Source organism: Myxocyprinus asiaticus, chromosome 10, assembly GCF_019703515.2.
Source record: "Myxocyprinus asiaticus isolate MX2 ecotype Aquarium Trade chromosome 10, UBuf_Myxa_2, whole genome shotgun sequence".
Lineage (NCBI taxonomy): Eukaryota > Metazoa > Chordata > Actinopteri > Cypriniformes > Catostomidae > Myxocyprinus > Myxocyprinus asiaticus.
Window position 1 is genome coordinate 7,503,797 of NC_059353.1, and position 26,519 is coordinate 7,530,315.

At 38.0% G+C, this 26,519-nt stretch overlaps 1 protein-coding gene across 1 annotated transcript in view; it reads left to right on the forward strand.

Annotated features, from left to right (window-relative positions):
• Positions 1-26,519, forward strand: part of LOC127447283 (dedicator of cytokinesis protein 9-like) — a 151,923-nt gene that overhangs the window by 40,674 nt on the left and 84,730 nt on the right. The window contains exons 2-3 of the mRNA XM_051709060.1: positions 10,705-10,821; positions 17,532-17,621. Of these exons, the coding sequence (XP_051565020.1) occupies positions 10,705-10,821; positions 17,532-17,621 (207 nt within the window). The remainder of the gene's footprint in view (positions 1-10,704; positions 10,822-17,531; positions 17,622-26,519) is intronic.

Genomic DNA, 26,519 nt, shown 5'->3' on the forward strand with positions numbered 1-26,519 from the left:
TTGTCATGGAATGTGTGTGTCTGTGTCTGTGTCTGGTGGGACATTGTCATTAGTGTGCAGGTGGATCCCATGAGGCCATTTGACTCGGGGGAGGAGTGTGTGTGTGTGTGTGTGTTTGGTGACTCCCACCGGCAGAATAGCAGTGTGTAGGAGGGGCGGCCTGTGTTCAGTCAGAGCGTGAGGTGAGGCTGCTGTCCAGTGTGTGAGTGTGTGTTTTGGAGTGAGGACAGACCACTGGACATGCTGAGATTCCTGCCTTTCTGCAGGCTTTGAACTGGAGATTCAACCGGAGAGTTGTGGATTTAAAGGGTTTATTTCAGAGGGAGAGGTTTACTGTAGTGATGCAGGGCAGGACGGGAAAAGCACCCAAGAAAGAGTTGGTGATTGAGTCTCCTCAGCAGTTTAAATATGTGCCTGTCCTGGAGGAAGAGAAGGATGGCATTAGTCCACAAGGGAAGGTTAGTGCCACAGTCACCATTCACACTTGAGGACACATGATGACAGACAGATGCTTTGTCTTTCACATTTTACTACCATTGTCAAGGTGATGAAAGAAATTAGTATAGTTATTATTATGTTTAATAGTCAGCTTTGCAGTGATTGATAAGCAAGCTAACTTTTGTCAATCAACTTTGATAGTCTATCAACTTTTTTGATCAATGTTTTAAAACACATTTTGGACCCACTTTATATTAGGTGTCTGTAACTACTGTGTACTTCAGCATTTGATACAATGTACTTATTATATACTTGCAGTAGTGTTGTGTCATTGTACTTATAATTAAATGTAGGTACTTTAAATATATCTGTAGTTATAATGTTAACCTTACCCCTAACCCTAACCTGACCCTGAACACTAACCCCTAATCCCAACCCTAAACCTTAACCCTGACCCTAACCCTACCCCACCCCTAAACCTTCCCATACCTCAACCTCCATAGCAGCAAATGTTATTCTTGTGTGATTTTTGCAGAACAACATGCAGTTTCACAATAAGTACATTGTATTGTAAGTGTTTTAATGTTAGTACATAGTAGCTGAAGACACCTAATATAAAGGGGGACCCAAATGTACAGTCAGTTTCTTGATTGTTTGAATTTCAATTAACTTTGATATTGTCTGATCAATCAACTTTATTAATCAATTTTGTGCTCATTTAATACTAAATACATTGTTTCGTAAACTTTGAAAGTAATCAATGTTTTTCAATCAACTTTGTTTTAGTTTGATTGTCAATCAACTTTTTCAAATTTGATAGTTTAAAATGTAATATACTTTTTTTTTTTGAGGGGGGGGGCTAATTTAGTACTAGATACATTTTTAAATAAACTTTGCGATAATTTAATAGCAAGTCGGTTTTTATATAGTTTGATTAGTAAATCAGCTTTATTCAGTCAACTTGTGATGATCTGAATATCAGACTAACTTCAGTCAACTTTGTGATATGTTGTTTGTAGGTTAAGTTAAAGCACAAAATGTTTTGAAAAACTGAGGTGTGGTTTTGACAGAATGGTTGTTTGAAGTTAGTGATTAAGCCACATTCATTTAGTGTCTGTACATTGTAGTACTTTAAAGGTTTTGAGTTTGAATTCTATGGCAGGATCATGGTACTGTCAAGGCATCAGATGATTGAACCATTTTCATTTGCCATGATATTTACATATTACTCCAAGGTACCTAGAAAGAATACCATTTCATTACCATTAAAAATTCTCACTTGAATCCATTCCCACTTTGGTATTCTTTCTCTCTCTCTCTCTCTCTCCGTCTCACACACACACTCACACACACACACCCTATTGTCACTGCCCACACAACTCTCTTCTACTGTATTTCTATTACTACAAACACAATAGAGTTGAGATCAGCTTTCAGACTGAATGTTTGCTTCAAAGTAGTGTTTAAAAAAGAGTGACTTTATATGTTGAGATCACACTGTAAAACACTTTAATTATCGTACACATGTGCATGTCATTGTGTGAAGGAGTTTCAGTTTAGTCACATACATTGTGCTGTGAAATGAATGGCTTATGAACTGTATTTTGGACACAGTTCGAAGTGTGCTGTAATTTGTAAGCCTGTTGTGTCCAGCTGGAGTGTGTGGATGTGCTGTGTTGCTGAGTGCAACAGTGTTAAGAAATAAACACACGTGCACGTACGCAAAATGTTGAAAGTGATTAAAACAGGGACAGTGAAGCACCCACACACTCGTCATTACTGTGATGCCATTTTGAACACAACAGTCCAAACACTGACTTTCATGTGCCCATAAATAAATAAAGGTGGGTGGGTAAGTGTGTGAGTTTCATTTTTGCCTGTTCTTTCATCATGGTTAGGCAGAGAGAGATGTTCCTTCAGACTGTAGTAAACTTCCAAATAGGATTTTGATTAGGGCCCTCATATGCTCAGATCGGCCCTGGGTGATGTACTGTAATGATGTAATTATGTACTGTTTTATATGTCACTGTTTATATGCTTTTTGTGTCATGTTAGAGTGACCTCGTTTGAAAAAAAATTGTGGAAATTGTGTTTATTGTGGAAACATCCTGAGTTACTGTTACGCTACTATAAAATGTAGTTAAGTTAGTAGTTTCGATCGCTAACATTGCTGTCGAGTGAGATGTTGTTCAGTGTGGTTAGTTGACTCAGCAACTGACTGCATAGAAATACCTCAACAACAATAAAATGTCACCTGTCAGTCATAAGACTGTTACTCACATCTGTCATATACTGTAAAGATTAAACTGCTGAATGACTCAAATACATATATTAGCACTCACATACAAACTCATCTATCCACCCATGCACATGGATCATTGACAAATTAGGTTGTCTAAGATTATAAAAATGGGAAATCATTTAAAAATCTAGTTTAGGGGGCCTGGGTAGCTCAGCGAGTATTGACGCTGACTACCACCCCTGGAGTCACAAGTTCGAATCCAGGGTGTGCTGAGTGACTCCAGCCAGGTCTCTTAAGCAACCAAATTGGCCCAGTTGCTAGGGAGGGTAGAGTCACATTGGGTAACCTCCTCGTGGTCGTGATTAGTGGTTCTCACTCTCAGTGGGGCGCGTGGTAAGTTGTGCGTGGATCGTGCAGAATAGCATGAGCCTCCACATGCTGCAAGTCTCCGTGGTGTCATGTACAATGAGCCATGTGATAAGATGTGCGGATTGACTGTCTCAGAAGCAGAGGTAACTGAGACTTGTCCTCCGCCACCCGGATTGAGGCGAGTAACCGCACCACCATGAGGACCTAGTAAGTAGTGGGAATTGGGCATTCCAAATTGGGGAGAAAAGGGGATAAAAAAAATCTAGTTTAAAACACATGTATCATATATATTTTTGAAAAAAAACATTTATAGCATTTTCAAACAAAAAATGTATTTAATGACTTCAAAAGTGTAATGTGGTGTAACCAAAAGGTAATAAAATGCTTTCCTTGCACCTTGAATACATGATTTTACACAACTTATAAAATAAATATTTTTGCAAATACCTGTATCATGAATTTTTGTGGCACGAATATGAAGTTTTCTCAGGGTTACACCACATAACTTGAACAAAATGTGCATTTTGATTTTTTTTTTCTTCAAAATATCGAATATTTTAAAAACGTCATGCATGGTTATGAGGGTCTAAATGGGTTCTCTGTTTTATTAATTTGTCACATCCTGACATCAGAATGGCTACCTGCATGTTGGTTACACAACCTGACTTTGATTTGATGGACAAAAGGTTTTCAAATATTAAAAATGTTTTAAAACAAAACTTTCATTGTTTGTTTATTTTATTTAAGAAATAATATATTATTCCAAAATACTTATGCCAACATTTCCTTTCCATGAATATTAGGTTTTATAGATACTTTTTTTTTTTTTTTTTACTGTCTCCAGATGGTATAACCACTTAGACATTTTTGATTTTAAGCTCCAGAAAAATTATCAAAATAACTTTGAACTCAGGAATTTAAAACATGATCCTCATAGTAGAGGTGTAATTGTTTTGTGTGAATTGCATTTTAATGTAGTTTTTAGAGGTTGACCGATATGGTTTTTTTTAATGGTTTTTAATTATAGAATAATAGTACAATCATCAAAACTATGGAATAACATAAATGGAACTATGGGAATTATGTTGTGACTAAACAAAATCCAAAATAAATCAAAACTGTGTTATATTTTAGCATCTTCAAAGTAGTCACACTTTGCCTAGAATTTGCAGACATGTACTCTTGACATTTTCTCAACCAACTTCTTGAGGTATCACCCTGGGATGCTTTTTAAACAGTATTGAAGGAGTTCCCATCTATGTTGGGCACTTATTGGCTGCTTTTCTTTATTATAGATGGTAGATTTATTAACATTTTTATTATTATTATTATTATTTTTATTTTTATAAAAATTTAGTTTTGTAATGAAATAAATTAATATGATGGCACAATTATATTTTTGTCTACAAAACTAATTTCAAACATTAAACATATGCCTTCAGATCAAAAGATTTTTAAGATCATGAGAAACATTTCAGTCAAATGTTTCAAATCTTTTGACCAGTAGTGTGTCTGTGTTTGTGTGTGTGTGTATGTGTATATATATATATATATATATATATATATATATATATATATATATATATATATATATATACACACACAGTGCATTCAGAAAGTATTCAGATCCCTTAATTTATTTTCACATTGTGTTGCAGCCTTATGCTAAATTATTTTTTTTTCTTCACATTCTACACTCCAAACCCCATAATGACAAATAAAAAAACAGATTTTTGTTAACTTTGCAAATTTATTAAAAAGAAAAAACTGACCCTTTGCTATGACACTTGAAATTTAGCTCAGGGGCATCCCATTTCTCTGGATCATCTTTGAGATGTTTCTGTACTTTGATTGGAGTCCACCTGTGGCAAATTCAGTTGATTGGACATGATTTGGAAAGGCACACACCTGTCTATATGGTCTCACAGCTGAAAATGCATATCAGAGCAAAAACCAAGCCATGAGGTCAAAGGAACTGCCTGCAGAGCACAGAGACAGGATTGTGTTGAGGTACAGATCTGGGGAAGGCTACAAAAAATGTCAGCAGCTTTGAGGGTTCCCAAGAGCACAGCGGCCTCCATAATTCTTAAATGAAAGAATTTTGGAACAAACTGGACTCTTCTTAGAGCTGACTGCCCAGCCAAACTGAGCAATTGAGGGAGAAGGGCCTTGGTAAGAGAGGTGGCCAAGAACCCGATGGTCACTCTGGTTGAGCTCCAGAGATCATGTGTGGAGATGGGAGAAACTTGCAGAAGGACAACCATCACTGCAAAACCCCACCGATCTGGGCTTTATGGCAGAGTGGCCAGAGGGAAGCCTCTCCTCAGTGCAAGACACATGAAAGCCGCTTGCAAAAAAGCACCTAAAGGACTCTCAAGTCCTCAAGAAACAAGATTCTCTGGTCTGATGAAACGAAGATTGAACTGTTTGGCCTCAATTCCAAGTGTCATGTCTGGAGGAAACCAGCCACCACTCATCACCTGCGTAATACCATCCCAACGGTGAAGCATGGTGGTGGTAGCATCATGCAGTGGGGGTGTTTTTCAGCGGCAGTTACTGGGGGACTGGTCAGGGTTGAAGGAAAGCTGAACGCAACAAAATACAGAGATATCTTTAATGAAAACCTAGTCGGGAGTGCTCAGGACCTCAGACTGGGCCGAAAGTTTACCTTCCAACAGGACATTGACCCCAAGCACACAGCCAAGACAATGCAAGAATGGCTTAAGGACACCTCTGTGAATGTCCTTGAGTGGCCCAACCAGAGCCCGGACTTGAACCCAATCGAACATCTCTGGAGAGACTGAAAATTGCTTTCCACTGACGATCCCCATCCAGCCTGGCAGAGCTTGAGAGGATCTGTAGAGAAGAATGGCAGAAAATCCCCAAATCCAGGTGTGCAAAGCTTGTCACATCACACCCAAATAGACTTGAGGCTGTAATCGCTGACAAAGGTGCTTCAACAAAGTACTGAGTTAAGGGTCTGGATACTTATGTCAGTGTGAATTTTTTTTTAAAAGTTTTGTTTTTTTTAATAAATGTGTAAAGTTATAAAAAAAAATCTCATTTTTGCTTTGTCATTATGGGGTATGGTGTGTAGATTGATGTGAAAAAATAAATAATTTAAAGCATTTTAGCATAAGGCTGCAACATAAAATGTGAAAAAAATTAAAGGGGTCTGAATATTTTCTGAATAATATATATATATATATATATATATATATATATATATATATATATATATATATATATATATATATTACTTAATAAATTGTCTAAAAAATGATTTAACTTAGCATTATATTTACTCAAACTTTCACACAAAAATAGCTTTATATATAATAATAATAAAAAATAATAGATTTCGTATGTTTTAGATGGCAGATAGCAGTTTCTCCTGGTTTCTGTTTAGTCTTCTTACAAAAAGACCAAATCAAACTAATTCACATACAGTGCACAGTGAATATGACATTTACTTATCGCGCACGTGAAGCGCTTTTACGTTGGAAGTTACTCTATTGCTCTCACGCGGATCCAGTGAGAGCAGCAATCTACCTACCACTTCCAGTTTACACGGCCTGGATTGCCTGCTTGGAGTGTCACGGACTGACCGTCACACAACATTTGTGAGTCAAAGGAACACTGTTTTGAGCCAGGCTTTTAAAAAAAAAAAAAAAAAAAACACTTAAGAGGAATATATATAAGCGCTCCACAGAAAGAAATCAGATTTGTGCAAGTTTTGTCTTTTTATGATTAGACAAGACAGTAACAGAGAGAGAGAATAAAACACCCAAGCACTTAAACATCATCAGCTCATTTGTCTCTGATATGTGGGACCATTTAAATGAGATTGTGATGTACACAGTCCTATTACTGTAGTAGATGGCATGTAACAACAAAGCGAACTGTGATTTGGACATTTACATGTCTCAGGGGGCTCCTTCACGTGCAAGCAGGTGATTCTCCGCACCGTCGTGGCTTAAGAAACTAATTGGCAAAACGGGAACATATATTGGCCGATGCCAATAATTTAAAATGCCGTATATCGGTCGACTACTTGTATTTTTGAATAACTCAATAGATCTCTTATAGAATGACAGAAATAAGCACCACCTCATTGAACTACATATAAACACAGCTATACAGCAATGATCAAAACACTCATGCACACACACACACACCCTCTATACATCCATATACTGTAAAAATACACATGCACATCTTCATACTTCTTAATTTCAATGAACAGCTGTTTCTCCACTTTATTGAGAGTGTGAGAGTTGAGATCATACACTCATACACACACACTGGCCACATTGAACTGCTTGATGGCGATTACATGTGGACACTTTAACGAGTCTGTAAAGTTGGTGGTCATTCTGCCAATATCACTCCCAGGTGTGTTAGTGGACTGTGTTATCTCACTTAGTCTTATATATACACACACACACACACACACACACACACACACACACAAATGCAGATTCCTTCTGTATTATCAGTGGAAACATGTTATTACCAAGATCCTCATCCAAATGTCTCATTCTTCAGAGATCAGGACTTTGTTTTTCTCGTTTAACTCTGTCTTAGTAATAGAGGAGAAACTAGAATAAAATGTTAATTTATTTTCATAATATTATGGTCAGTAAAATTTTTCTCTGCAGCTGTTTCCATCCAAGTTGAACATTTAATTTTATGCGTAAATCCACATCGCAAAAATCAAAATCGTCACTTCCAGAGAAACTGTAGCCACTGTGACACTTTTATTAATAAAATACTTGCGGTTTAGAGCACACAGAAAAAACACTGGAAAGAACTCTGTGTAACACGCTGTCGCTCCCAGTTCAGTTCCTCCTTCCTTATGTATTTGCAGTGTAGCTCTATTATATATTTTTCAAAAGTATCAATAAACCTGCTCTTCGGCACAGTTCAACTTTGTGTTCAACTTATTTGCTCTGCAAACTCTATGCAGGCTTTGGATTTTCTAGACACTGTTATTTCAGGATAACCAGAAGAACATTTCAGATGCGATGATTGGTCTGCTGGTTAGTCCAGTTATGAATGAGTTATTTAGTCGTATGACTTTTAATTAGAGCCAGACCGATATGGGATTTTTGAGACTGATACCGATTTTAGAGGGGGAAAATTCACAGATTACTGATATGGTGGCCTATATAGTTTATTTTTGAGCTGGAATGAAAACAGACCTTTTCTATGTGGATTTTGCACCGATATGACTATGCAAAGGTACTCAGAAGGCTGCTTTCTTAAATATTTGTATCAAAGAATATTTGACATTATTATTATACATTTGTCAACCATTTCTAAAAATGAACACTGAGAAAATAAAGAATAAATAAAAATACAATAAATAGCTAAATAAACATCAGTACTGTATGTTCAGTATCAGTCAGTTGCTGGCCATTTAAATAAAGAATAAATTCAAATAAAATAAATAGCTAAATAAACATCAGTAGTACTGTTTAGTATCAGTCAAATTCTGACTATTTTAATACTGCCAGTCAATTAGGGGCAGGTTGTAAAACAAGAAGCATTTACACCTGCCGAGTCAAGAGATAAACAGTGGCAACGGTGTTACACCATATTCAAGTTCAGGGGAAACTTTCAATGGTGGAAAACCAGACTTTTAAATATGACATTTTGTAAATGCAAGGACTGGAATTGTTCGGTTGAAGGGGGTACCAAACTGCGAATCCTAAACAAAACAGTTTGGTGAATACATGTTTACACATTAGCTTCCACTCAGCTGACAAGCAATGAAAGTAGCTACGTGGTTAGCTAGTTAGCTATAATCTCGTTGTCAAGGAGAATAAAAGATGGACTTTATTTACTTTCTAGCATTGCATGTCACCAACTAGGTAACAACATAGCGTGAAATCAACACTCAACAGACACAATCCACCACCGTTGTCTGCTGAGCTGCAGAAAGATGCTCTGATGTTTACCTTTCAATCTGCTACATTACTGACTGCACTGACAAACTAAAGCTGGCTAACATCACAAACAGATGTGATAAACATGAGTGACATGGTTGTCAGGGACAGGGTTAACTTTATATTAGTTATATTGAAAAGGGAAAATGATGGGGTCATTGTTTAATAACTTTCCAGTATGTATTTCACAAACTAGTTAACAACGTGAAGACACTGCTTAACTCCACACTGCCACCAGAACCACTGTCACCTCATCTCTGTAAACAGCGGAGTTGGAGCATGCTCTGCTGGACAAACTACGTTATGACACCAACTCTAAATCACCCCAAGCATTGTTTTCTGCATTATGTGTTCTGAAAAAAAAAAAAAAAGTTTTCATATCTGCGCATATCGGAAAACATATACGGCGATACGATATATCTGTGAAAGACTAATATCGGCCAACCGATAAATCTGTACTTTTAATGCGCATCTTGTATTCATGATTGAGTCAATAGGATTTAAATGGAGTTTCTGAGCATTTTTTCTTATCGAATATAAAATGAATACACCTCAAGCGAGCGCATATATATATATATATATATATATATATATATATATATATATATATATATATATATGTATATGTATGTTAGTATTTTGCAGGCTTTATTCACATCTTGGTGTTTCCATCTAGCAGTTTTTATGCAGTATCTCAAAATGCGCATAAAAATGTGTGGATGAAGACCCAGCTAATGTCTTTGCATGCAACGTTGCCATTGAATGATGATATATTAGAACTAAAAAAATTTGCATCACTTGCGGCACCAAATAAGAATTTCATTAATATTGTTTCCCAAACACTCCCACAATCCACCACGGCATCTTGTTGGCTCGCTCGAACAGATTACAATTCTCTTTGGTGCTGCTAGTGGTCTGGAAATTACTTACTGTACCACAAGTTCACCCACAATGAAGTAACATATTTGTGGATCACCCCTTGCCTAATTCAACCTGCATTCTTTTTGGTTACCAGTCCAAATCTTTAACTACTGCACCACAGCACCACAGTGGAGAGTTTTCTGTGACATTGAGATCAAACCTTTGATACATAATGTTTTGGTTGAGTCACTCTTTCTACTCCGAACAGTAATCACCTAAGTACACTTCGGTCAGACGTGAATGCTGAGCATCCACGTACAGATTGTTTGAGGCAAATTTCGTCATCAGCAGAGTGCTCGAGTACTGAACCCAAGCAGCCAGAATTTTTCTAAATGTGCATCTTTGAACGCAAAGAGTGCGCATGCGCCTGGAATTATTTGCACTAATTAATAGTTCCACAAGGTGGCAACACTCACATTTGAGCCATTGCTGTCACGAAGAAGCACTAAAAGATGATGTTGTCACTACTAAAAAGACGAGACGAATGTGAAAACAGCAAAAGTGAATGTGCACATCAAGAGCGCGTGTGTGAGGAGGTCAGGAGATACCTGCCTTTGTATAACTCGAGTCTGAAGGAATTTAAAGACATCTTTGTGTGTCTAAACTTCTAAGAAGAAATAGTCCAGTATCTCATAGCGTGCATGTGTCAACCACCTGTGTATGCGTGCACAGTATACTTGGACAGCTAAGTGTTCATGTCAAAAGCGAAGTATACTTTGGGCTTAAATGTAATCGCCCTTCTGAATTCACCCTGTAAGAACTGTTGAATTTGTATGTTTTCAGGTGAAGCCGCGTGTTGTGGAACCTCTAGATTATGAAAGTGTGCTGGTTCAGAGGAAGACTCAGATTCTCAGCGATGGACTAAGGGACATGCTGCAGTTTCCTCTGGAGGACTTTCAGGTGAGAATACCTGGAAACCCTGCTAGCTGTGGCTTTTCCAGTAATCTATGCCTGTTATGAGAAGGTGGGGGAACCCAGTGGTTGATTTCAGTGGTTTTGATTTTCAAAAACGATTTCAAGGGGGATGGTGGGATGACACCTCTCTTTGTTTGGGAGGGAATCACACAAAGATTGCAGGTGGCCTCATGATTGGTATTGGTTTTATTTAATGCATGCTATTGCCATACAGTTCTTAAATAATCTTGACAACCTATACATCATTAGAAAGGTGCACTCCAGCTTCGATATTTCACCACAGTTTTACCATTTTTAAGTGAGTAGTTTCTTAATTTGTGTCAACATATCAAAACAACAGTTATGACAATAAAAACGTAATAAAGACATATACCAATTCACTGGTGTAAACCCCCATTAATTTGCCTTTAGCAAGCTTCAGTGAACAACATCCAATAGAATGTTTAGTCCGAAGGTGTGCACATTTTGAGAAATATTGATGGATTCTCATTTGTTTACTTAACATTTCTTCATTAAATGAATGTGACATTATGCATACCTCACAGGCCACGTGACAGGGACTACCATGCTCTATATAACTTTTGCACAAAGCATACAAATATAGTTTCAAACATGTTGAAATCTAATTCTAAACGGCTAATCACCGTTACTTAAAGTCTCTCATTTATCATAAGTACAGAATTAAAATATTTTACTTGCATGATTATTTCTAAGTAATACATGAGACAAATCTAATCCCTGCAATTAATCATATACTGTAATACCCTCTGCCAATCAGTATATCATTTATAATATTTTACGAACCCTGTTGAGCTGCAAAAGCAGATGTTTGATATCATCCCTTTCATCAAAACCAGTGTAGCCCAGGCTGGTTTGTACTTACTGTAGTCTCAACCTCAGACGCATGTCCATGAACCAGCTTTACATATATCCTGGTAGCCAGGGCGCAAAGGGTTTTATTAGTGCAAGTTTAAAAGTTGTTTACATGATTCCAGGCTGCTATAATGAGCGTTTCTGTGGAAGAACTAGTCACTATATTTGCCAAAGTTTGTAAGGTTTGTGGCATCAAATCTTTGAAAGATATTTGAAAGAGTTTTGTTTGCTACGTTTAAGTAGATATCCACAAGCAGAAGTATATTATCCTCTTTGTTTTCTGAGTTATGTTCATCAAGAATTTGTTACTTATTAATTTTGAACAGATGGAAATGCGACCTCAAAATCAAAGCACACTTTCTAAAGTTTCTTTGATATTGTCTGTACAACCTTTTTTGGACACTGCTATTCCATTATGATTGAATGAGCTACCACTTCATTCGCTGTCTGGGAACAAGTGTTTTGCTTAAGGACATTGTCTTGATAGAGCAGTATTGTGATGTCACATTCTAGGTTATCTCGACTAGGAAATGACCCCGCACCCTTTTGTTAGCAGTTAATAAATCATCAGGCAGTCAGAAAGCCTGAGGAAGTTTTCACTGTCTCACAACAATTGTGTTGCGTCTGGGGCTGCCATGCATTTTGCATACTTTTACTGCATATATACAGATATGTCAAGTGCATAGAAGTAATTTGCTGGTTCTGGGAAAGTTCATACTTTTGAATATGTAGTACTCAAAAGTATGTACTGCTCAGACATACTACCGAGTCATAAAATTGCGTCTTGACACTACAGATCCCAGCTGTGCAGCTGTGAAGGCCAGACAGCCGTTTGCTACACTCACTAATTGTCAGATGGCCTTGAACCTTTTCTCTCCATCTCTCTGTATCTGTCTGAGACCCAGCACTCAAGTGTGATCAGTGCAGCAGGTGACCCAGAGACCAAACACAAGACATTTAGAGAGACAGAGGCACATCTGTTCAGTCTGTTAGCCATAAAATATGCATTCCTTTTCATTGTATTATATCCTGTACAGCTGAAAACAACTCACTTTACAGCTTTCTTTTGCCACTCCTCCGTGGAAAATTCACTCAAAAAATGGAGATCACACATGCCCATACACCCAACAACACTTACCACTTTGGCCACTGTGGGCAGTGTTTCACATTTCGGTAACCACAGACCGATTTTAGCTAAAGAAAAGTCAACCTACTGTTTCTGATTTCACTCTGTGAAATGATGAACGGGGCGAAACGCACTACTATGTGCAGGGCTTTGCGGTTTAGAGCGGTGCAGTTGCCATACCAAGAGGTGATGCTTGTCACTTTCTGCCACATTCATTGCAAGATAGAAAGCAGATATTTGACCGTTTCTGTTTTCACAGTCAAAGACACTCACTAAAAAACACCATCATTGTTTAACATCACACACACCAATGATGCGTTTAAAAACAAGAGAGATGATATATCCAATACTAGTTCCACAACTGCTCCAGTGACAAATCATTAGGATTTGTTCACTTTAGCGTTTTACTGTTAAGTAACACAACTCTAATAAGCATTTGCGTATAGACGTCGCAACGCCATTGTAGCAGGTTCACCTATTATTTCTCTTTTTCTGTTATTCCAGTTATTGCAACAAGCACATATCTCTGGTGAGCTGTAAGCCTATGAGGGTTGACACAGATTCACGCTGTGATGAATAACTCTCAAGTGACATCTATATCAATATCAAAAACATTTAAAAATGTTCTTTAATGCATTTAAGCAACATTACTGTATGTCAAAATGTTACGAGCTTACAATCCTACTCAAATGAATGTAACATTACATAAACAAGAATTAGCTCAAAAGTAATCCAAAAGCCATTTACCTTAGATTACAAAAAGATGCCTCAAGTGCTGCATGCTGTCTGCGTGTTGAGTAGCGCTGGTGTATACTATAGTTCACAATTCTAATCGCAATTCATTTGACTTTAGCATTTTAAATCGATTATCAGGCAACGCGAATGATTCATGATTTAAAAGTCATGAATCAAGATCAATGCATATGAATTGACTCAGGAAAACAAGAAAACAAATGAATCGTTACACTCCTTACCTACAGTGTTTGCAGAGGCAAAAACCCATAACTATATAGGACTACATAACAATAAATATTATATTAATACACACGATAAAACTAATTTATAAACAACGAAGCTGACTATGTAGAGCAGTCTAGTATTGGTTCATCATATAATGCTCATATTATAGCACCTTTGACAAGAAAGGCAGAAATAGCAAAAATGCTTTGTGTAAAATACTGCTAGAATGACTCCGCTGCTGGATGAAGAGAAACGCTTTAAACAGACAACTTCTTCATCCTTATAAACACCTGTTACATCTCTCATCTCCATCTCTCTGATGCTCCATATGATGTATACAGGTATTTTCTCTGCCTTGTGAATCAGTCCGTTTTAATAATATAAGTATGCCTATGTACCAATTTACATAATATAAATAAAATATGAATAATATACATATTTAAAATATCATCCTATTAACTATCTTTAATAACCTATAGTCTACATATTATTAGCCTATCTATTTTCCATAAATATCATAACTGATTCATTAGCAATGTCCCCTCTTTCAGGATTCCATCTGTGAATTTTCAGTGCATTTTGTCAACATTAATGTGGTGAAAACTGACTTAAACTCTTAAAGGGATAGCTGACACAAAAATGAAAATTCTGTCATAACTAACTTAATGTTTTGCATACCCATGTGACTTTCTTTCATCAATGGACCATGAAAGAAGATATTAAGCAGAATGTTAGTCTCTGTCACCATTCACTTTCATTGTATGGGAAAAAGATGAATTAAAGTGAATGGTGATTGGGACATTCTACCTAACATCTCCTTTTGTGTTCTTTTTGAATTTGTCTCATCTATGGGCTTGAAACACATGAGGTCAGGTAATCATGACATAATTAAAAATTTGTAGGTAAACTATTCTTTTAACTACCTGTTTAAGGTATTTGCCCAGAACAACAATATAAATTTAAATCGTGTGGCAAAACGACCTGCCCCTCCCTCTCGTCATCATCGTCCCACCTCTTAGGGCCGTCCTTCAGCCAGGCCCACGATGGGAGTTGGGCAGGTGAAGAGAAGAGGCGCATAATTAATAAGCCTCGTTAGAGCGACGGATCATGAGGCACACCTGAATTGGATGGAGCCTCGTCAACGCTGCCATAAAAACGGGAAGCAGGCTTTTGTCTCCTTGTGTGCACACTGGCATCCTTGCAGATCCAGGAGCAGAGCGGGGAGTGTCCGGCCGAGTTAGATGCGCGGCAGACCCAGAACCCTGACGCGAATTAGATGCAACAGCAGGCGATTGGAGCACACGTCACGGCTGTCGGGCACGGATGTCAGGCCGCCCTTCCCCTCACACTCGCCGCAGCCCAGGGAAACAGGCCACAAATGGAGCTAATGCCCCCCGCCCCCCGGACAATGGAGGGGAGCGTGTGCGGCTGCCGGACCCCGCCCATGTCCTGGATCCTCCTGTGGACACTCCCCATACTTGCACGCCGCCCCTTTCACCATGAGGACGTTAGATTCCCCCTTTATTTTGGACACATTTCCCCCCATGGACACTTTATTTTCCCCATTTTTAAAATGTTATGTTTATTATTATTCCAATAAATGCCTCTCCGAGGCTTGACACCACACTCACAGTGTCTGTCTCTTGCACCACTACTGTCGGTACACGATTGCTTCAAGTCTTCTGAGAAACGAATGACTTACTGAGAATATTGATGTGAATATTGCTTCTGAATAAATTATATTTACACCATATTTGAAAAAAATTCCCTTTTTCTCTCCGGACAAGTAACATTTTTCCTCAGACAAGTGAATGACCAATTTCGAATGTCGAACCCTGCTATATACTTTAAAAATCATTCCATCTGAATAAAACTAGAGGTAAAAAATGAGAATAGTGAGATTTAGGTGAGATTGTTGTAAAAATTCAGATGTTTTAGTATACCAAATTTTATTCCCCCCAAAGTGCATGATTTCCCTCCATAGGATTTCCTCCAACCCCCCCCCTACATTTTCAGAAATTATTTTCAGGCCCTGTGTTCCGTTTGCTCATGGTATTTTGGTGTGCGTTTTTTGGCTTCACTGATTAGCATCTTTCTTTCAGGAGGAAGTGAGGGCTTCAGGACAGGAAGTTTGGGAACTGGAGGGTTCTATTGTGTTTCTTTGGAATGCCGCTTGTGTTCATTAACACTGTTTCCATCTGGCTCTGAGACCAACTGACCCTGCGGAGATGTACCAGGCTGGACTTTTCTCCTAAATATAAAACAGAAGAACATTAGGTGCAAGACATACAAAATCTTGTAGCTCAATCGCAGCACATGACAATGTAAATACATGTTTTTGCAGTTTTGTGTTTTTGTGTTGAGTTTTTGAGATCATAATGTGAATAGCTGAGGTCCATGTTGAGCTCTGATGGGCTAAATGGACAGAAGACTGTCTGTAATTAAGAGCTGAACCTGGTGTTTGTGTTCTGCTGACAAAGCAGACATGAGTCAAGCTGGGGAGTTTTGCTCTAAAACTGTGGTCGAACTCGTCCTGTCCGGTTTGTTTATCTTCCTGTCATGTAGCTCTACTGTGTGCAGTCTCTCTCAAATACACACCCAAACATACCAAGAGCAGCCGTGGTGTTTCACTGTACAATATTATCAGGGGAATGCCTAAGAGAGACTGACTAAAAGTCATCGTTTTATTTTTGAAAATAGTGAAACTGTGTTTATCTTCAAGGGTAATACATGGACTATGACTCTGCAAGTAATGTTCAAGAAGAGTTGATCATGAGAGAGTTGTGCTGTTATTTTTGTAAACGACCAGAATTACAATTTTTGCTTGGTGGATGATAAAATCCCATAGGCTTACAATGAAGGAGGGACCTAAGTTAAAACTAGTAAGCACAATTTCATGGAGACTCAGGGGTTGGCTCTTTTGACTTGGGCCAGTAAGCAACCAACTAGTGTTAACAACTTTGTGTTAAATGTTCAATTATGAAGAAATTAATGACATCTAAAGACAGCAAGAAGATAAAAATATAAAAAAGCTGCATAAGTGAATTAATACCTGTATAGGTCCACAACAAGAACACACAAGCTTATTAATTTCAAAAACTTAAACACTTTATTTACAGTACAATATAAAAGCTTTATTATTAAACTAAATTTAAAGCTTAATATAATTTAATACTATTACAAATTAATATGGGCTACTATTGAATAATTAAAAATACAGCATTTGGAAAACGATGCAATAATAAGAAGTAGGCTATTTGTTTTTTGGTTTTTGTTTTTTTGTAGACTGATTTTGTGTACCTCTTATATTGAATTTCACATAAAATGTTCTTCTTTAGTCCATGAAACGTAAGATTTTTTTTTTTCTGTAAAGTGCACTTTAAGAGAGATGGGGGAGTGACGTCATTGCATCTGAGATGTCACAGCTGAATGGTTCAGCATCGGTTAGTGATCTGTTACTGAACAAAACGTGCTACGGAGCAGGTTAGCTGAGTAGCGTAAGTTACTATGGCGATGAACACTGTTAAAAGCCGACCCACCTTCACGGTACTTAAAACCCATGGTTGAGGCAAACTAAACTGAAACTTACCTTGCTAGCCACCTAAACTGGTTTCATGGTATAGGCCACAGGTGTCAGTGTTTGTATAGATGTGACTACATTTGGCTGAGGTTAATTGATTGTTTTATCACTCGCTGGATTTCACTATAACTCGCTTCTGATGTTTTTCTTCTGCAGATATCTACACTGCCCCGACAGATCCGAACACTCTTCCCCACAGTACCAGCACAAGCAGTGAGAGAGACCCAGAGCCTGTTTGTGCAAGAGGTAACACACACAGCACTCCCTTTTGAATCCTCATCTTTAACTGTTTCACAGTTTACTTTAAAGCTGAAGTATATAACTTTTTTGATGCTAAAATTAGTGCTGTCAAAGTTGCAATTTAATTTAAAGTTTAATTTAAGGTTAACACATAATTTTTTCTTAATTGCGATTAACGCATTTACTGTTAATAAAGCATAAACCAGCATATTCACGGGTCTGCACAGGGCGGAACCTTTGCCACGGGTCCACCCGGACTCATTACACTGACACACACACCATAAACACAAAAGCTGTTTCAGTTATCAAATGATGGGGAAAGGACCTCTTGACATTATTTGTTATGCTTTGCAGCCTCTGTATGCCGCAATTACCACAAAAGCACGTCAAGTCTTAACTATCACGAAAAAGCAGAACAAGCGCTTTTCATGTGGAGTTGACGCTGGTGTCTTGAATGCAACTTTACGATTGCTGTAGCAAAGTGGATAGCCACAGTCTGTGTAGGATGAGAGTTAAAGAGATTTAATGCACATTGTAATGAATATATAGTCAATAATTTTTCAATCAGTCAAACTCCCACTTAGACTTTGTGAAAAAATTTATGTTACTTGAAATGGTGCTATTTAAGAGCATTTCTATCTTTATACTGTGGAAGCCTTTGTTTGGAAAATAGTGCATTTTGAGAAGAAGTGTATATATTTCTGTGCTTTCAAAATCTGTAATCTCGTGATTAGCTATGAAAAAGTATGTGATTAATCACGATTAAAAAAATGTATCGACTGACAGCTTTTATTAAAATACTTAAAATATCTCCTATACCAGCTGATTATGCAGAGAAAACTATAAGTAAGCCATATGTAGGTTAATTTACTCAAACTGTAAACACTATGTCTCTTTGGAGCTATAAAGAAACATTGCCCGACAGAGCAACACTGACTCAACCAATAGTGTGAGTTTGGGGCGGGACTTATCTGGTTATTCGACCAATGGCAGATGGGGAGTATTCGGGAAACCTGTTTTGCAATTTCGTTTGGTGACGCTGGTGGCACAGAAATAACACACTTCAGCTTTAAGCTGCAATATGAGAAAGTATTTTGCAATGAAAAAACGATACACTTCAGCATTTCTCTTTCACGCACATCCTCACATATTTACTACACTCAGAGGATTTCCTCTGTTGTTTATAGAGAGAAGTTTGGCCAAGACTGACCTTCATCTCACGTATCACGCGCACACACACTTAGCTCTGGAGAGAATAGAGCTCCATTGTTCTACAGATACTTCCAGTCCGTTATTAGAGTCATTGCCAGATTAGTAAAAAAATCATAGGATCCTCCCAAACTATTTCAATGCAGTCTTTTTATTTAACATGCACTGATGTTGCACAGCGCTGGTGTCCAGTTGATTATATTGAACAGATGAATTAAAGCTATGTTCCATCATCTAGTCAGCTGCCTCACTGTCTTCATTTACATTTAGTCATTTAGCAGACACTTTTATCCAAAGCCACTTACAAATGAGGAAGCAATCTGTCATACAAAATTCAACAATATCTTGGGATTCACACTCACAAGTCCTCAGAGTAGCTGGAGTAGTATATAAACTAGAGCAGAAGAGAGAGACAGACAGGGAATTTTTTTTTTAATTATTATTTAGTGATGCACCGAAATGAACATTTCTGGCCGAAACCGAAAATCCTTGAGACACAGGTCCGAAACTGAAAATGTATATACTAATATATATATATATATATATATATATATACAGGTGCATCTCAATAAATTAGAATGTCGTGGAAAAGTTCATTTATTTCAGTAATTCAACTCAAATTGTGAAACTCGTGTATTAAATAAATTCAGTGCACACAGACTGAAGTAGTTTAAGTCTTTGGTTCTTTTAATTGTGATGATTTTGGCTCACATTTAACAAAAACCCACCAATTCACTATCTCAAAAAATTAGAATATGGTGACATGCCAATCAGCTAATCAACTCAAAACACCTGCAAAGGTTTCCTGAGCCTTCAAAATGGTCTCTCAGTTTGGTTCACTAGGCTACACAATCATGGGGAAGACTGCTGATCTGACAGTTGTCCAGAAGACAATCATTGACACCCTTCACAAGGAGGGTAAGCCACAAACATTCATTGCCAAAGAAGCTGGCTGTTCACAGAGTGCTGTATCCAAGCATGTTAACAGAAAGTTGAGTGGAAGGAAAAAGTGTGGAAGAAAAAGATGCACAACCAACCGAGAGAACCGCAGCCATATGATTGTCAAGCAAAATTGATTCAAGAATTTGGGTGAACTTCACAAGGAATGGACTGAGGCTGGGGTCAAGGCATCAAGAGCCACCACACACAGACGTGGCATGGAATTTGGCTTCAGTTGTCATATTCCTCTTGTTAAGCCACTCCTGAACCACAGACAACGTCAGAGGCGTCTTACCTGGGCTAAGGAGAAGAAGAACTGGACTGTTGCCCAGTGGTCCAAAGTCCTCTTTTCAGATGAGAGCAAGTTTTGTATTTCATTTGGAAACCAAGGTCCTAGAGTCTGGAGGAAGGGTGGAGAAGCTCATAGCCCAAGTTGCTTGAAGTCCAGTGTTAAGTTTCCACAGTCTGTGATGATTTGGGGTGCAATGTCATCTGCTGGTGTTGGTCCATTGTGTTTTTTGAAAACCAAAGTCACTGCACCCGTTTACCAAGAAATTTTGGAGCACTTCATGCTTCCTTCTGCTGACTAGCTTTTTAAAGATGCTGATTTCATTTTCCAGCAGGATTTGGCACCTGCCCACACTGCCAAAAGCACCAAAAGTTGGTTAAATGACCATGGTGTTGGTGTGCTTAACTGGCCAGCAAACTCACCAGAACTGAACCCCATAGAGAATCTATGGGGTATTGTCAAGAGGAAAATGAGAAACAAGAGACCAAAAAAATGCAGATGAGCTGAAGGCCACTGTCAAAGAAACCTGGGCTTCCATGCCACCTCAGCAGTGCCACAAACTGATCACCTCCATGCCACGTCGAATTTAGGCAGTAATTAAAGCAAAAGGAGCCCCTACCAAGTATTGAGTACATATACAGTAAATTAACATACTTTCCAGAAGGCTAACAATTCACTAAAAATGTTTTTTTTATGGTCTTATGATGTATTCTAATTTTTTGAGATAGTGAATTGGTGGGTTTTTGTTAAATGTGAGCCAAAATCATCACAATTAAAAGAACCAAAGACTTAAACTACTTCAGTCTGTGTGCACTGAATTTATTTAATACACGAGTTTCACAATTTGAGTTGAATTACTGAAATAAATGAACTTTTCCACGACATTCTAATTTATTGAGATGCACCTGTATGTATGTATGTATATATATATATATATATATATATATATATATATATATATATATATATATATATATATATATAAAATATTTGTATTAGACTTTTGAACATCCATCCATCCAATCGTATATGTATATGTATGTATATACTAATATATACAGTATATACATATTGTCAGTATTGTTGTGAGTGGGGAAAAATGTATCTGTGACAGTGTAATTCACTGGTCCAGTTTCAGATGAAAAGGGATTTGAATGTTGCCGTTTGCGCGAGACTGCGAGCGGCAGATATTAAGCAGGTTGAATTGGACTCGTGTTTGACACCGCTGATTTAGAGTGAGGCTTGGCTCGAACAATAGGTGGGTATATTTTACAATGATATGTGATGGTAGCTCAAGCTAAAGGGCCTCACAACTTCTAAGTATGTGTGGAAAAACACTCTTTATTAATGCGCTGATATTCAAGATAGCGATCGCTTCATTACTTTTGGGAATGTAGACTTCAGGCAGCTAGATAAGGCATATACCAACAGAATGTGCATTTGCATTTTAAATTTCATCACAGCATGCTTTCATAAACTCCTTTGAGTGTTTATGTGCTGTTGCGCTCGTTTGTGTGGACACACACATACACAAACTGTACAGATGTGCATCACAATTATAAGCACAATCTTGTTAACATCAACAACAGTGGAGATGATAGTGGACTTTAGGAGGAACACCCCAACATTGACCCCGCTCACCATTCTGAACAGCATTGTGGCAGCAGTGGAGTCATTCAGGTTCCTGGGCACTACCATTTCACAGGACCTGAAGTGGGAGACCCACATTGACTCCATTGAAAAAGGCCCAGCAGAGGTTGTACTTCCTTCACCAGCTGAGGAAATTCAACCTGCCACAGGTGCTGCTGATACAGTTCTACTCAGCGGTCATTGAGTCTGTCCTCTGCAATTCAATAACTGTCTGGTTTGGTTCAGCGATGAAATCGGATATCAGAAGACTACAAAGGTCAATTCGGAGTGCTGAGAGGATTGTTGGTTGCCCCCCCTTCAAGAACTGTACACTTCCAGAGTGAGGAAAAAGGCTGGAAAAATCACTCTGGACCCCACTCACCCTGCCCATTACCTTTTTGAACTGTTGCCTTCTGGCTGACGCTTCAGAGCTCTGAGCACCAGAACCGTCAGGCACAGGAACAGTTTTTTACCTCAGGCTATCCATCTCATGAACAGTTAAAACTGCCCCATTGAGCAATGATTATGTGCAATACACAGCTTAGTCTATATATATTTATCCAATGTACCATACCTCTTCTGCAATTACATTCCCTTGCTTCTGTATATAACAGATTTGTATTTGTATATTGTACATACGTGTGTATGTGTATATATATATATATATATATATATATATATATATATATATATATATATATATATATATATATATATATATATATATATATATAATATAATATATTTGTCCTATTGTGTATTTCTATATTCAGTGCATTCGGAAAGTATTCACAGCGCTTCATTTTTCCACATTTTGTTATGTTATAGCCTTATTCAAAAATGGATTAAATTCATTATTTTCCTCAATTCAACAAACAATACCCCATAATGACAATGTGAAAGAAGTTTGTTTGAAATCTTTGCAAATTTATTAAAAATAAAAAACGAAAAAAAAAAATCACATCTACATAAGTATTCACAGCCTTTGCCGTGACACTCAAAATTGAGCTCAGGTGCATCCTGTTTCCACTGATCATCCTTGAGGTGTTTCTACAACTTGATTGGAGTCCACCTGTGGTAAATTCAGTTGATTGGACATGATTTGGAAAGGCACACACCTGTCTATATAAGGTCCCACAGTTAACAGTGCATGTCAGAGCACAAAACAAGCCATGAAGTCCAAGGAATTGTCTGTAGATCTCCGAGACAGGATTGAGGCACGGATCTGGGGAAGGGTACAGAAAAATTTCTGCAGCATTGAAGGTCCCAATGAGCACAGTGGCCTCCATCATCTGTAAATGGAAGAAGTTTGGAACCACCAGGACTCTTCCTAGAGCTGGCCACCCGGCCAAACTAAGCGATCGGGGGAAAAGGGCCTTAGTCAGGGAGGTGACCAAGAACCCGATGGTCACTCTGACAGAGCTCCAGCGTTTCTCTGTGGAGAGAGGAGAACCTTCCAGAAGAACAACCATCTCTGCAGCACTCCACCAATCAGGCCTGTATGGTAGAGTGGCCAGACGGAAGCCACTCCTCAGTAAAAGGTACATGACAGCCCGCCTGGAGTTTGCCAAAAGGCACCTGAAGGACTCTCAGATCATGAGAAACAAAATTCTCTGGTCTGATGAAACAAAGATTGAACTCTTTGGCCTGAATGGCAAGCGTCATGTCTGGAGGAAACCAGGCACCGCTCATCACCTGGCCAATACCATCCCTACAGTGAAGCATGGTGGTGGCAGCATCATGCTGTGGGGATGTTTTTCAGCAGCAGGAACTGGGAGACTAGTCAGGATCAAGGGAAAGATGAATGCAGCAATGTACAGAGACATCCTTGATGAAAACCTGCTCCAGAGCACTCTGGACCTCAGACTGGGGTGAAAGTTCATCTTCCAACAGGACAATGACCCTAAGCACTCAGCCAAGATAACAAAGGAGTGGCTCCGGGACAACACTGTGAATGTCCTCGAGTGGCCCAGCCAGAGCCCAGACTTGAACCCGATTGAACATCTCGGGAGAGATCTGAAAATGGCTGTGCACCAACGCTCCCCATCCAACCTGATGGAGCTTGAGAGGTCCTGCAAAGAAGAATGGGAGAAACTGCCCAAAAATAGGTGTGCCACGCTTGTAGCATCATACTCAAATAGACTTGAGGCTGTAATTGGTGCCAAAGGTACTTCAACAAAGTGTTGAGCAAAGGCTGTGAATACTTATGTACATGTTATTTTTTTATTTTTAATAAATTTGCAAAGATTTCAAACAAACTTCTTTCACGTTGTCATTATGGGGTATTGTTTGTAGAATTTTGAGGAAAATAATGAATTTAATCCATTTTGGAATAAGGTTGTAACATAACAAAATGTGGAAAAAGTGAAGCGCTGTGAATACTTTCCGGATGCACTGTTTACTTTATTTTCTATTCACTTTTTATTTTTATTCTATTTTTGTATTATTATCTCTGTCTTGTTGCTGTATTGTTTGTGCACTGGAAGCTTCTGTCACCAAGACAAATTCCTTGTATGTGTAAGCATACTTGGCAATAAAGCTCATTCTGATTCTGATATATTTAAACATCAGCTGCTTTTTACATCTTTTTGCATAAAACGTTGCATTTTCTTCATGTCAGTGTCTCTGTTACTTGATTTTAAAGTGACAGTTTTTGTTTAGATTTTCAGACAAGATTTTCTTTTTTTTTTCTTTTTTTCTTTTTTTTTCTTCGCCGGCCGAAATTTCAGTGCATCCCTATTATTATTATTATTATTATTATTATTATTAAATAGTAAGTGCTGTGTTAGAGAGAATGCTTGGATGTTGGTTTAACATCAGTCACTGACTTCCAACATTCAGCAGGGTGATTCAAATATTGTGCTGATGTAGTGTGTATAAATATTCAGTGATTGCTCTGTTCCGCATGATTTGATCTATAAAAAGATTTGTTTTATTTTTTTAGCTTTGAAAAAGTGTTGCCTTGCCCCTGTCTTTCATCTCCTTTTCTTCCTGAAAACATCGGATTGGACACAGAGCAAAGGCTTCACTGAATAAATGAGATCTGTTTCAGCGCAGAGTGACTTTGCATGAAACAGCGACCCAAAAATAGTCATGCTGGATCTCCTGTTCTGTTACAAAGGAGAAAAGCAAACAAAGTAATGTTATACTGTAGTTCAGTCATGACAACTCCCAGAATAGATTTAAGGTATTATAATGGATATGAAAAGTTGGTTGGTTTGATCTTGGTGGACTAGATCTGCTTACAATGCTGCAGAGCAAGTATGAAGACTTAGTACTGCTAGAAGAAGCACAGGCATGCTGTGTTGATCATGTAAGACATGTTGCTGCTGCACAATTAGATATACATACAATCCCCTTGAAACAGCTCTAGACCAGTGGTGCTGGGGAGGAGGAGGGTTTCGGAGAAATAGTGAAACCAGCTTACCTGCAAACAACTAAGTAATTTAAATGTTTGTCAAAGAAAGTTGATTAGCTAACAGATTACATGTCAAAGAACCTATCAGCATGGGCCATTGAGGATACAAGCAATTGGCTAACAGATTACATGTTAAAAGGACCTATAAACTTGTGCCATGTAGAGTTTCATGACTGAACTTAGAATCATTTAGCACTCTAAACAAGTTGAGCCATGGTGCTCATGCGACCGATTTGAGTCTAAATGTGATGTGTCCTAACACCCCATTTTCATGTTCACTTTTCACAACATAAATTGAGATTCAAACCTTTTTTCCATTTATATAACATAATATTTTTGTGGGGTCCAAAAATCTGAGACAACATTAAAAATCTGGGATTATTATGATTATTATTATTTAAACCTGGAAATAAACAGAGTTTTGGGATTTTGCCATTTTTAAAACAAAGAAGTCATGACATAAAATGAGTAAGAAATATTTAAAATTCTGTGCCGTATTATATCTGATAAAGGTCAGATTTCCTTGCTTCCATTGAAGCACACAAGATGCTCTTTGAAACATTATCAAATCATGCTGGACAATATGATCGTAAGGTTTTGCACAAACATGTGGAGTCCATACCATCTTGGGTGCCATTAAAGACATTTTTCAATTTTCACTAGTGGTCTCAGAGTTTTGGACCCCACTGTACATACATACACATGAGGGATGGGCACGAGTATTTGAGTACCTGGAAGTGACAGCAATGATCGATCATGAAAACGATGATCGTGACATGACTTTTCACTAAATTTGAAAATCAGTGACAACTATACACAAACGTGTCAAAGAGGGGCCATATTTTTAATTATGAGATTAAGCAATGAACTGATAACTGATGCTGCAATTCTAATGTTTTTTCTACAGGTTTTTGATAATCAAAAAAAGAGTAGAATTAACTGTGCTTTAAACACCTGTCTCTGCAAACATTTGCTAAACAAGTTTTGATTCATGTAATGTTGGAACTTTGACTCATTAATGGATATTATTTAATAAAAGTTCATGTTTATCATTGACTCTGTAAATTTCCCTGTGTGCTGACATGTTTGCACGATGTCACACACATGCATCGTGGCGAAATCGGATTTGAAGAGTTTTCAGGTTTGAAGTTCGATATAAGGTGGCGTTCCGTTGCACTTTTCCCAGCAGGAAGTTGGTAATTCCAACTCTCCGAGTTGAATGGAACACAGCATGAATCATCTTAGCAACAAGCTCTCAACACAGCACAATGTGACTTTCTGTCTGGGGAAAAAGACAGTGCTCAACACTCTGGAGAAGCTCACACACACTAGGCGAGTTCTTCCTTTCAAACTGCTAAATGGAGCACAGCTGAATGGAACAGAACGGAGTCTTCAAAACTATTTTCTACTTAACACGGCA